General features: G+C 31.2%; 2 protein-coding genes across 4 annotated transcripts in view; one reads left to right on the top strand and one right to left on the bottom strand.

Moving 5' to 3' along the window:
- The window catches only part of LOC123006283, a 96,147-nt gene that overhangs the window by 42,591 nt on the left and 41,149 nt on the right, over positions 1–12,407 (bottom strand). Inside the window, exon 3 of the mRNA XM_044400655.1 lies at positions 4,406–4,752. Coding sequence (XP_044256590.1) covers positions 4,406–4,752 — 347 coding nt within the window. The remainder of the gene's footprint in view (positions 1–4,405; positions 4,753–12,407) is intronic.
- LOC123006284 lies at positions 3,262–4,098 on the top strand. 3 transcript variants are annotated; one of them, XM_044400658.1, is made up of 4 exons: positions 3,262–3,322; positions 3,377–3,705; positions 3,757–3,846; positions 3,895–4,098. In XM_044400658.1, the coding sequence occupies exons 2-4, from the start codon at positions 3,424–3,426 to the stop codon at positions 3,988–3,990; spliced, it is 468 nt and encodes a 155-aa protein (XP_044256593.1). In that variant the 5' UTR covers positions 3,262–3,322; positions 3,377–3,423; the 3' UTR covers positions 3,991–4,098. The 3 variants fall into 3 exon arrangements, with proteins under 3 accessions (XP_044256593.1, XP_044256591.1, XP_044256594.1); XM_044400656.1 differs by having other exon boundaries at positions 3,263–3,322; positions 3,374–3,705; XM_044400659.1 differs by having other exon boundaries at positions 3,265–3,322; positions 3,419–3,705.

Genomic DNA, 12,407 nt, shown 5'->3' with positions numbered 1-12,407 from the left:
TGGTGGAAAGTAGGGCAATATTAAATCCATTTATAAACAAAACTAATCTAATTAGCGTCTTTTTCACGCCGCAACTTTTAACTAAATTTCTAACTTAACGCAGTTATTCGAACTAACTGTTTTTAAATGATTAAGTTTCTCTAATAACCCAAGTAACAGCAATCGAAAGTTAATTAAGAGTTAAACTCATGAATATGTACCCCAAATTAAGTAATAAAAGTCTAAACTGAGTTTAAAATTGCTTTAACAAAAATTACATAAGCCTGCAAAAACTAATTTTTTAAATTACTTCAGATTTGTTGACTGATTTGTGTGTAAGTTTTAATACTGATTAAAAAGAATTCTATCCTTAAAGGTATTTCACAAATAGAAATAAAAATGTAAAACATTACACAAAATCCAATATTGTGTTTTAATTTTTATAACACATGCTAATACAAGGCTCTTCACATATAATATTGACCCTGAACGTGTTTAAGGCACACAATAAATTTACATAGATACTTTGAAAAGTCAAAAAACAATAATGAAAAATTAGATCTACAATGGCTTTGCTACATTTATGTCTGTTTCTGATGTTTACATTTGGTTTAATTTTTTTACAGAAATGTATACGAGCAATGAAAAAAACAAATATTAACAGAATACAGTTTTGTGAATTTTTAAGAAGGCAACAAGAGCTAAATCTTATTTTTTTTAATCAAATTTTGTTTTGTGATGAAGCTCGTTTTAGAAATAACACAGGAGTAAATAGACACAACTACCACTGTTACGCTCAAGAAAATTTGCATTGGATTAAAACTAATCGTTTTCAAAGAATTTTTTTTAAATATTTGGTGCGGATGCGATGACTTTATTATTGAGCCCCATTTTTTTGCTAGAAATTTAACTGGTAAAATGTATCGTAATTTTCTTGAAAATAAATTGCCAGTTTTGCTAGACCCATTGCTCTTTTTTGATTTTGGTTTCGACAAGATGGGTTTCCCCACATTTTCACACAATAATTTGTAACTATTTAGACTAAAATTATAAAAATGTCTGGATTGTTAGAGGCAATAGGCATTCTTGGCCTCCACAAAGCCCCGATCTTACATCATTAGATTATTTTTTGTAGGTGGCAATGAAAAAAAAAGGTTATGAAACTTTAGTATTAGATGAAATCGATTTAAGGAATCAAATCATTAATTACTGTAGGCAGTGGCATATTAACCCAATTTGGCGCCCAAAGCCCTAAGAAAATTTTGGCCCCTCTCCTCATTGATTTGTTTCTGTTTCACTAACACATTTTTTACATATTAGTGTTTAATATAGCGTTCTCTTCTTTTCTGTATTAATTTTGCTAATGGTAATGGTGATTGTAAAATTGTTACTTAATAAACGCGAATTGTTTATTTATAGTAATTAGTAATAATACATGATTCAAAAATAGGAAAAAAAAATAGGAGATGATTTAAAAAAACAATAACTGTTATTTAAAAAAACAATGACTGTTGATTCAAAAAAGTTTCTTTCTGGCTTTCTTGTTGGCAAATACGTTAATAATTTTGTCAAAACTGAGAACATTTAGCATTTCATTTTTGTTGCATAGTATTGCTAGTGCGTTTAATTTAAGATTAGGTAATGTAGATATGCGGTAGCGTTTTTTACTCTCTTCAATGCTGAAAACAATATTTCACCTATAAAATTAGTCACCGCTTTAGAAGCGAACATTCTCAACAAAATTACAAGATTGGGGAACAAGTCGTTAATATTTTTCAGCTTCAATTTTTTTACTAAATCCAAAACCTAGAGGTCCTTGATTTAAAGCAATTTGCCTTCCAAGTTATGAAGATCTTCTTTAAGTTTCAACAAACTTTGAGCATTTTTCTTTTGATTTCCTCCGTGGTGATAACTGGAAAGGAGCTCAAAAATCCGAATTCTCCATTACTCTCTAAATACGACTTTCGCCTCTTGGAAAGCTCAGCTTTTAGGTTGTCGATCTGTAGAAAGAAATACCTGGATGCGAAATTCATCTTTTCCGTTGGATTCAACGTCTCGGTCTCCTCGTGTCTCATCAAAATGCTTCAATCTCTTTTTCCTTCTTCTACTGACATACCGGTAACTTGCATTATCACACAATTTGATTGCTTGCAGGATCAATATTCACAGCTTGAAGTTTTTGGTTCGCTTGGTCATTGAACCTCTACTTTTTAGTATTATCAAAATTCAAGAAACCCTTGTGAAAACATTGTTCTAAGAAAAAATAATGACCGTAAATTTATTTTGCTCCGATAAACACGATTTTATTATTCCTTTAAAAAAAAGTCTTTCTCAAAATTTTTCCCCCTTAAAATCTTCGTGACCCGAGCCCGGGCTTCTTAGGCTTCTGCTATAATACGCCACTGACTGTAGGAATGTGTATGAATGTCTCTTCATAGAAGAATTGAGGCTTGTTTAGATATTGAAATTATGTAGTAATAGAAAATAGCAATGTTTAAAGTGAATTTTAAATTTTGTTTGTCATAGTTTTGACACTGACAATTTTTGTTGAATTAAGTGAATTTATGGCTTTCTTGGATTCGCAATATTGATACTATTGGTCCACTTTTCGTAAGGCAATGACTCTGTATTATAATATGTTAATGTTATAAAGTGGAAATTCACAAATATGAAAGCTAAAATATGTTATTAAAAAAGTTTCCAATAAAAAGTTCTTACAGAAAAGATTTTTCTTTTTCTTAAAGCTTCTTTTCCTGTTTTTCTTTTGCAAACCGTTTTCACCTATCACCGATAGTCATTAATGAAATGAAATTTTTGTTTTACTGATTTTTTTATTTAGAAATTATTATTTTTTATTTATAAACATTAATTCTTTCAAGCACCTTCAAATTGATTTATTAAAAGAAAAGCTGTCTTTTCTCCATTAAAACTAGAGTTAATTTAATAGATTTATTTAGAAATCGATGTTTATTTACATACATACATTTAATAATTTAAAATTTAACCTATCTCAAAAATAATGGAAAAAGCAAACCCTAACACGAACAGTGATGGCCGTTTTGGCAACATTTTTTAATATTTTTAACAAATAAAATTATGTGTAAATTAAATTGAACAGTGAGCTGATCTAGATGGTCCTCCAGGAGAGCGAGGGAAGCTTGACGACGTGCAGGAACCCCATTTCAAATCAAATCATTCAAGTCCAAAGCTCAAGGCTGCCAAAGCGCTTTTCAGCGCATGGTCGTTAGAGTTACGCAACCGCAGAAGGAGTTTCTTTGGTTGAGAATTTGTAGCCGGTAGTTTAGGTTCGGTTGTTTTGTTATCGTTGATAAAAGCGTGTTTAGTACGTATTTTATAATTGTTAGATATGTTATCGCTTTCTCTTAATTATTAGCAGGAAGCTTTATCCATATTAACCCGTCTTCGCGTACATTTGTAGAAAATATGAGCAAGCAAGATTCTAACCTCAATGATGGTTTCGTGCCATCGGTTTGGACTTGCGAAGAAGATATACTTAATGATATAATAGAGTATTCATATTATCACCCCAAAGATACGGAAGAAAGGCCCCCAATGCCTGATACTCTTAAAGAGTATTACGCTAATGAAAAGTCAGCGAAAGAGTTAAAATACAATGATTCCGAGAAAGATATTGACGAATCAACGGATTGTAAGGAGTCTGTTTACACTGGGCCGCGAAAGGGACATATTCAGACATCACAAAGTGTAATTCGTGGTATAATTTATTGTTTCAAATATTGTTTTTTTATTTTATAGGTACGCGGAAATTACAAGAGACAGTCTAAGTTTTCGGCTCAAAGTTCTTTGTATGCTAGTTTCGTATCTGCGGACCACAGTAACACTAGCGTAAGTTATATCGTATCATTGATTAAACAATTTTTATATGCGTTTTAGGTTTATGGTAGGGTGAATTCAAGCCAATATAAGCATTCGGCCAACACCAGAAGATATACTGTGGATTTAAAACCTTCGGGTTACAAACGATTATAGTTTCTAGAATTAGTGTTTTAACTAATGTTGTGTTTCTATAAAAATCTGTGTTAATTTTTGTGTTATTTCGAATCATTTATATTTTGATAAATACATTTTTGGTAATCAAGAGTTTTTTTCTATTTCGGTGTCACAAAATGCAACTTTGTAATACTGTTTTTGGCAAAACTGCTTGACTCGTGTCACATTGAAAGTGTTTGTAACACTTATTTTTAATATATTTTTTTTATTTATTTATTATTAATTTTGAAAATAAGTGTGCAGTAAAATTTGGAAACTTAAGCTTGAGGCCCCCCTAGTCTGTTAGTCCGCGGTTGATATTTTTGTCACACTCGGCGAGAAGCAGTTAAAACAAATAAGGAAAAGGCAACACAATTAAATTGGAGTCGTAAAAAGTATTAGTTTTTTTACTGACCGTTTTATTTTGCAACAGTCCGATGCGACAGTCGATCATAACCGTTGAGCCAACCCTTGCTGTGATGTTGTGTGGTTCTGTGCCTTCTTCAAAAAAAGGTCCCCAGCGAGAATCTGGTAAGTGGTAATGCGGTACGGGAAAACCGCGGCCCAAACTGTGGCGAACAGGTTCGGTGCCGACGGTTGTCGAAGGGGTGGCAGCTGTCGAAGTTGGAGTTGTGGGGGCGCGACTGCTGGAATCCACATTGGAGCTCGGACTGGACCATAAATGCGGCCTCTCCGTCACCTGCGGCGAGATTTCTTCGCTCGAGGAAGGGCTCACACTTACATTCGGTGTTGACATTTCTTCTGCAATGCGAACGAATTCAATTAAATTCTTTTATATTTTTATTTCATTCCAGATTCTGTTACATAAAAGTGTGATGTGGACTGCGACTGATGTAATTTAACATTTTGCTCTTTGTTCTTGCATTTGCTTCGTACCCATAAAAGGTTTGTTTTCTTTTCATTTTATTATAATCATGACTTCGGTGTCACTCCTATTATTTATTCGCGTTTTATTACCACTTCTGGATTTGCCACCGGGAAGCTTTTACTAAATTGCAAATCACTCTATTCTCAGATTTGTAAAAGGAATTTTTGCAACTCAAAAAATGTTTTCATAAGAAAAAAGTTTTATTTATTTTTAATCATAGGATATTTGTGTACGTTTGAGAGTTAATAGTAGTGACATACATGTTAAATGATACAAGAGGATTATAAATTCAAATACTAAAATTAATGATCACATGGAATAAATTTATCAGTTAAATGGATTTCAATAAAGGATAGTAATTAACTGAAGTTAAATATTTAGGTGTATCAAACAGACATAAAATTGGTTAACGTAGTAACTAATAGGCAACTAATAGTGTCCAACATTTCGAATGTTGCAGAAATTAAAAAAAAAACAAAATTTTAGATCCAAGCAAGAATACCAAAATTGTATAAAAATTAGAAAACTCGAGAAAAAATGCAACATGTTCGTAGAATGAATCTTTTTGAAATATTTGAAAAGTTACAAATCAGCATAAAACTCTCTTTGATATTTAAATTCGTCGGATATATTTGAAGGCAAGTATTCTGATTTCTGAGACGACTGTTTAACAGAAATTCTGACGATAACTCTTATATTTGAACGATAAAAAATTCTTTAAACGTGAATTTTTAAGTAGTACTTTAGATTTACCTCAAAATGAGAATGATATAATACACTTAAAATATTGCTTGATTTGTGAGGGCTTCAAGATTGCCTTTGTTGGATGATGAAATAAATTTAATGTATCTCACTCAAATTTTACTTTGCTGAGCTTTCGAGTTGAGAGTTTTTATTTTGCAGTATTTTCCACTTCACGTAACATTATACTTAATACTGTTTTTTATCCCAATAGAGTCATTAATTGATAAAATAATTTTTACAAAACAATTTGCACAAAAATCATTCTTTAAACTAATTAATTACCAAAAATAATAGGAAATTTGACGAGATACTGAATTTATATTCCAAATTAATTAACATTTTACGTGTATATTTGTACAAGATTTTCGGAGCTTTAATAACAGTGGATAATGTGTTACATTATTGGATAATATTGTTCGGCTATTCGATAGAAAATTTCCCTAAAGGATAAACCTTGGCGTCTAAGACCAATTAACTTCATCCCTTTCAACCCCAACTTCCGGCATTTTATATAATTGATAGATCATTAAGTTTCCTTAATGAAATATCAAAGGTTTGGGGATACTCGTGGCCAAAATGATAATTCTCTCTTTTTCAAATCATAATCTTTCAGTTTATTGGTTTCAAAATCACTAAATCGTAACTAATATAAAATCGATGGTCAGATAATTGACACGCTGTTAATTTATGTAACACCTATTATGTTACTATGTAAATACACTGTTCCAAGTTATCATTGGGAATCAATAAGTTTTTAATATCACAGCTGTCTATTTCACAGAATGAAACTGTATGTTCGTAAAATTTTATGTGTTACATTACAACTGTTTTTACAATGGAAAATAATGTAGAAAATGCTGTGATAAGTCATAAGCACCTCGTACTTCGTAATTCTTAATTGGACTGTAAGATACAATGTGTATAATTTTGAAGATAAAAATGTTATCTTTGAGAAAACTTTTCCAGATGTGTGGATTAGGTAACTTCTACAATTAAACGCAACAAATTATAGAGATAATTTCGTGACATCGATTCGAACTCTTGAGAAATTTTAAACAAACATTTACTTAGAGGGGAAACTTTCAATTAAAAAGGACGAAATTAAACTCTGGACCAATTCCTTGAAAGCTACCTTTGAACTTTTGCAATTAAAGATTGTATTGTATTGCTCCCAGTTATCCAAAAACATTCATGAACATCCCGATACATTAAACAAATTAAGGCCGCCAAAAAGCTTTTTCTATATTTAATATCGTCGTTTATAATTTGAAACACGTTTTGCAAAACTTTAACCAGAGCTTGATCGGAAAATAGCATTTAATTTCTACAAAAACTCTTAACTTGTAGCGCTCTATTACATGTAAATTAATACAAAATCGATATCCTGGAGTAAAATGTCTGAATTTCGACGAGAATTTTACCCTGTTTACACGCTTATTTTTGTTGCAAGTGCAAGACCGGATCAGGACCACGCGAAAGCGTAATTATGCCAAGCAAGCCCTGGAGTATTTTTGCTATCGCTACAATGTACGAAAAAGGCTCAAATAGCGTAAATAAAACATTAACGATGTGAGATATGAGCGACCACAAAATGCCCATAACTAGTTTATTGTGTCATGGGGACGTAACCGTCTCATATTTACCAATTCTTTTAAATAAATACATATTGCATTTTTTTGTTACATTACGCTTTGCAGAATAAAATTTAACTCTTAAGACAATTTTAGTTTTATTTAAGGAATGAAAAATAGCGCAATTTTTATCGGATTAATACTTTATACTTAAATTTACAAAAAATATCACGTTTTCAACTTCACAAGTTGTCTTTTAACACTGTACATACTAATTTCTTAAAACAACTTTTCTTGTGAAGAATGTAATTTAGATGAAATTTACACCACTTAAAACGAAGTGCCGCATTGATCAATAATGTAACGTCAATTATTATAAATTGTGCTTGAATCGTATCTTCTTTCCTTTAAAAAAAAGACTAAAAGACAGGAGGAAATTTCAGCACTTGTGCTTGTGAAACACGGTAAAGTCTTAACGCAAGGGTGCAAACCAGTACAGTGAATTAAAGAAAAAAGACAGTGGAACATATGGCGAGTAGCTGAGAAGAATGGATGAAAGGGACGGAAGAGTGATTGAGTTATAATTCCGGATTAAAAGATTGGATAACAATAAGTTTAATTTTTTATTTTTGTGGTTTGCTTCAAGCAGATTTAAAAATGTTTTGTGGATTTTCCCTGTCGTAAATGTCTTGTGTTTAAGCAATACGATTGGGTTGAGGACATCGATTTGGCTAGGGTAGATACTCAATTGATTTGAATTCGAATTTGCGTCCGGCAGCGCTTGTTATTGTCGACCAGAATCATCGCTGAAATGTTTTATTGAGGGTTTTCCTGCAGTTGGTAGATCCAATTACATAACATTTAGTGCCAATACAATATCTTTCTTTCATTGTATTGTTTACCCTTTTATTTGCATAGCACATCCGCAAACCGATAAATTTTAGTCGATAAACGTGACACTTGAAATTTTTGACGATATTTGCGAAAAATTCATTTAAAACCTTCCCCATCTCACATTTACTCAACATTACTAAAAGCCCTCCTTTTTCATGTACCGGCAAAATGCTAAAAATTAATTTCGTTTTAAACTTGAAATGCGTTTAATCCAAAATTTTAAGAATATATCAGAAGGATGCAAAGAGCGCGTTTCCGTCTTTACTGCAATTGCATTAAGTTGTTAAATAAAAACTTGAACTGTTTAAACGAACTCCACCGTCTTTGATGTCCGAATAAACACCTGCACTATTATTTGACCATCGATTTTTCATTTCGTCGAAATAAGATGTAAAATAGCGTACTGCGATAAAATGGAATCCTTGTTTGATGTCTTATAGGTACAGAACATCCTAGCTTTAGCGGGGTTTTATATGCATACACTTGAATAGTATTTCCATAATTTCAGACTCAATGGAAAATACAACTTCGCACTCGTTTATTTTTTCTCCAAGTCAATTCTTATTAATTTTTAATATATTTGCATACACAGCTGTTAAAACACGGAAGTAGGGTTTTCATAGGGGGCGAAAATTGTAAATTACCCCCAATGTTATTATTGCTGTTGGCAAGTCACCTAATGGTGGGCGTAAAATTTTATAACCTTTAAAATTATATTTTCACCATAAACCATTCCAACCTTCGCTGGAACTCGACACAATTTCCAAAATATCCACTGCTTTATCAAATAATATAACAAAATAAACATTTTCAATATTATAAAATTAAAAAATTTACGATTTTGGTAACACTTACACAGATAGAGGACACCTGCGTCTGTCAGTTTTGTTGCCTTACTAAATTTTATTTATTCGGTTTAGTACGGTCTGCTTTACATGAGATTTCAGCTCAGTCAATTGTTATAAATTGGGTTTCATAAAAAAACTCATTTATCTTTATGATTTATAATTTTGGAAACATCATAGTTTGGGACACTGCTTGACATTTGGCAGTACACTACTGTTATTATTCCCAAAGTTTTTAATTAAAGTTACTTTAAAGTTTGCTCAACTAATAAAGCAAATGAAATTAAAATTTAATTATGACTATTACTTTTCACTAATATGAAAAAACATATTCTTAAGCTTCTGCAGCATGAAACATTAATATTGAAACGTACGGTCAGTGTAACATTGTTAATCCATATATCATTCCATTACTGATTATCAATTAAACAAAATATTTGATTTTAAATTAGGTATGACATTTAATCAGTTTACGTAGGTAGTTATAAATCAGCGTGCATTTAGACCAACATGAACATATAGCACATCTACAATAAAATATTTTGACATTATAATTCATTCATTATTATAATAATGAAAAATTTGTAACAAAAACATTATATTCAAATAAAAGTGATTTATGATGAAAGAGTGGTTTTTGGTTTCGTTGATTAAAAAGTACTGGTGCATCACTTTTAACGGTAAGTTAAACAGCAAAACAGCTTTGGGGTTACCTGACTTCTCGACAATTTGTATTCAAATCGTTAAAAGCTCATCTTAAGATACTGCTTAAATACGCATTTGCTTATTAAAAACATGGAGACGGCTAATGAATTTATCTAGAGAAACACCGCTTGCGACATTTAATTACTTTTGGAAAGTGAAACACTTAACAAAATTATTGCCACGAATTGCTTATGTTTTCGCATAAATAATTGTACTCGAGTCATTTCGAATGTTCCGGACATAATTAAATTTGGTTTTTGTTTATGTCCGACTTATAAATCCTCTCTAACTACATAATTATTCTCAAAAATGGATGTTCAATTCAGGATTAATTCATCTACAACTATAAAATAAATACATGTATAATGTAACTTTAGAAAGTAACACAGGAAACTTAAAATTTCAACTAGTTTAAACAGATTTATTGTTCAATCAAATGTTTAAAATCAAATGTTACACACTGCGACGCACGTTAAATATATAATATTTGTTTGTTGTGGTTTATGTGATAAATGCAGAGCCAATTTTCCATTTGCACAATCAATTTTTTTGTAAACTATCTGTTTGAACAACTAGTTATAACTAAATTCGGAGATTTGTTTTTGTAACAAAACAAAAAACAAAAAGCTACCAGTGAAATGAAATGATACAGCCAACGGCAGAAATATCTTTGTTGTGGCGAATAACAATTTGCATTAAATAGTGCAGTGAGAATAAGTTCATAGGAGTTTTGTTACGTGTTCTATGCTGATTCATGAAGGCATGGAGCTTATGCATAAATTTGTTTATAATGTGGATTTATTTGGATATACAAAATTCACTCGAGATACATAGATCTGGGCGCAAATTAAATACATGTATACAGCAAAATATTATTTATATTTCGAATTTGTATTTCTGTATGGTCTTGATTTATTTTCTTTCTGAGAGCAATTTTCGGTTGAGATTCATTAAAAGTGTGGTTAACAATGAAAAGCTTCTACCTTTAACAGCTGACGCCAAATGAGCTATCGAGTTGCCTGAAGCTACCTTTTAAAATGTTATTAATAGGTTGTGCAAAAGTGGGTCGACTCACATTGCATCTTAAGGATTTACTTTAAGCAACACGCTATGAGTTGAAGTATGAAATTTTAGAGGTCGCTGGAACAGGATAAAGTCTCCTTTAAGAATTTTTGACTTTTACCTTTAAATCTGTTTTCTTTTCCGTTGCGAGGAAACAAATTTAACAAACAGGGAGGGAGGATTGTAATCGAATCAACAAATGGTTCAGATCGTATCAGTGGAATATAAACTTAATTTATTTGTTTAGAATTTTATACAATAAAGAATTTTTTCTCGCGGGCTTTTCCCAAGATATGTTTATATTAACCTTTATTTCTTTTGTGCAACCTCTTGCCTGTTCAAGTTTATATTAAAAATATAAATTTCACGATTTCTGACGTCACAAAGCAATCAACGCTTTGATAATCATAGTTGAAGCTTAAAGTTCAAATTTTCACTCAGTAGTATTAAAGCTGTTCTTTTCGATATGGATTATAAGCATCCGCTTGCGGGTTAAATATTTGATGAGGAAAGGCGTTATACCAATGCTTCAAACTTCCTAAATTAAAAAAGTTGATCCTTCTTTTCACTATCATATACATCTAATATTAAACTTGTACATTAACAAATTTCAACACACTTTTCTGCAATTTACCGGGCTCCTGAAAATGGAAATTCTTGCGCGACTAATGGTGCATACTGCATATGCATCACGGCAATATGGGCGCTACATAAATATTAATAAATTAAAATGACTTCCGCAAATGTTTATCTAATTTTCTACATCAACTTCCAACAGCCTCAATTCGGACAACATACGTGCATACATTATAACGCCATTTATGTGCCCTACAGAATTAAACATTAAAATTAAGATACCAGTAGTGCCATAATAGTGTTGCCAAACCGGTTTTTTAAACTGGTTTACGAACCAGATTTTTCATTTGCATTTTTCCAATTTAAAAATATAAATAACTAAAACGAATTTATTACGAATACGCTTATTTGATTGATGATGGGTGTTCCAAAAAAATACCGGGTATTAAAATTGGACTGGTATTTGAATGAATGATTTTATTTAAGTGTGTAACTTTTGTATTTGTCTCATTGAGTTATTCCCGAGTGTACATTTAAGGTGCGAACTAGTGATGTTGATTTCGGGAGAGATGGACTAGCAGGAATGATGGACTTTGCAAATTAAAACCATTCTAAGGCTCCATCTCTCATAGTAAAATGTTAATCTTAATATTTTAAGTTAGAGTAAGACACCGCTTGGAAAATGTGTGGTCCATATAAAAAGAATTTTAAGCAAAATTTTGGTCGAAATTTTTTTGTATCTTACACTTACAATAGTCTTACTTCAACAGTGACACATATTTAAACTTATTATTTATATCTTATCTCCGTATGGGGACCACTTTTAACGAGAATAGTTTTTTATAGTATATTTAGTGGAAGCATGCTTACAATTTGGAATAAAAGTTGCCGAACACAGAGGCACGGACTGTAAAAAAATTACAAAACACAATAAATGCAATAAATATACCAGGTGAATAAAAAGTATGGAACCAAACGTTTTTTGCTTTAACTATTTATTTTTTGAAAAAACTAATTGATGAGTGCTAAAGTACTATAAAAATGTGATGATTTAACAAGAATAAAATTTTTCGAAATTTTCTTTTATTTTTGAGTTCTACAAAAAAATTAATTTTTTTAAATGGCAACCCA

This window comes from Tribolium madens, unplaced genomic scaffold (genome assembly GCF_015345945.1).
Source record: "Tribolium madens isolate multiple individuals breed KSU strain unplaced genomic scaffold, Tmad_KSU_1.1 Scaffold_2;HRSCAF=44;Tcas5.2_LGX, whole genome shotgun sequence".
Classification (NCBI taxonomy): Eukaryota; Metazoa; Arthropoda; class Insecta; order Coleoptera; family Tenebrionidae; genus Tribolium; species Tribolium madens.
This window is presented reverse-complemented; position numbering and strand designations above follow the sequence as displayed.

Coding starts and splice junctions, on each gene's coding strand:
- LOC123006284 (XM_044400658.1), top strand. CDS start 3,424: ATGAGCAAGCAAGATTCTAACCTCAATGATGGTTTCGTGCCATCGGTT. Junction 3,706..3,756: donor ATATTCAGACATCACAAAGT/GTAATTCGTGGT, acceptor TTTATTTTATAG/GTACGCGGAAATTACAAGAG. Junction 3,847..3,894: donor CGGACCACAGTAACACTAGC/GTAAGTTATATC, acceptor TATGCGTTTTAG/GTTTATGGTAGGGTGAATTC.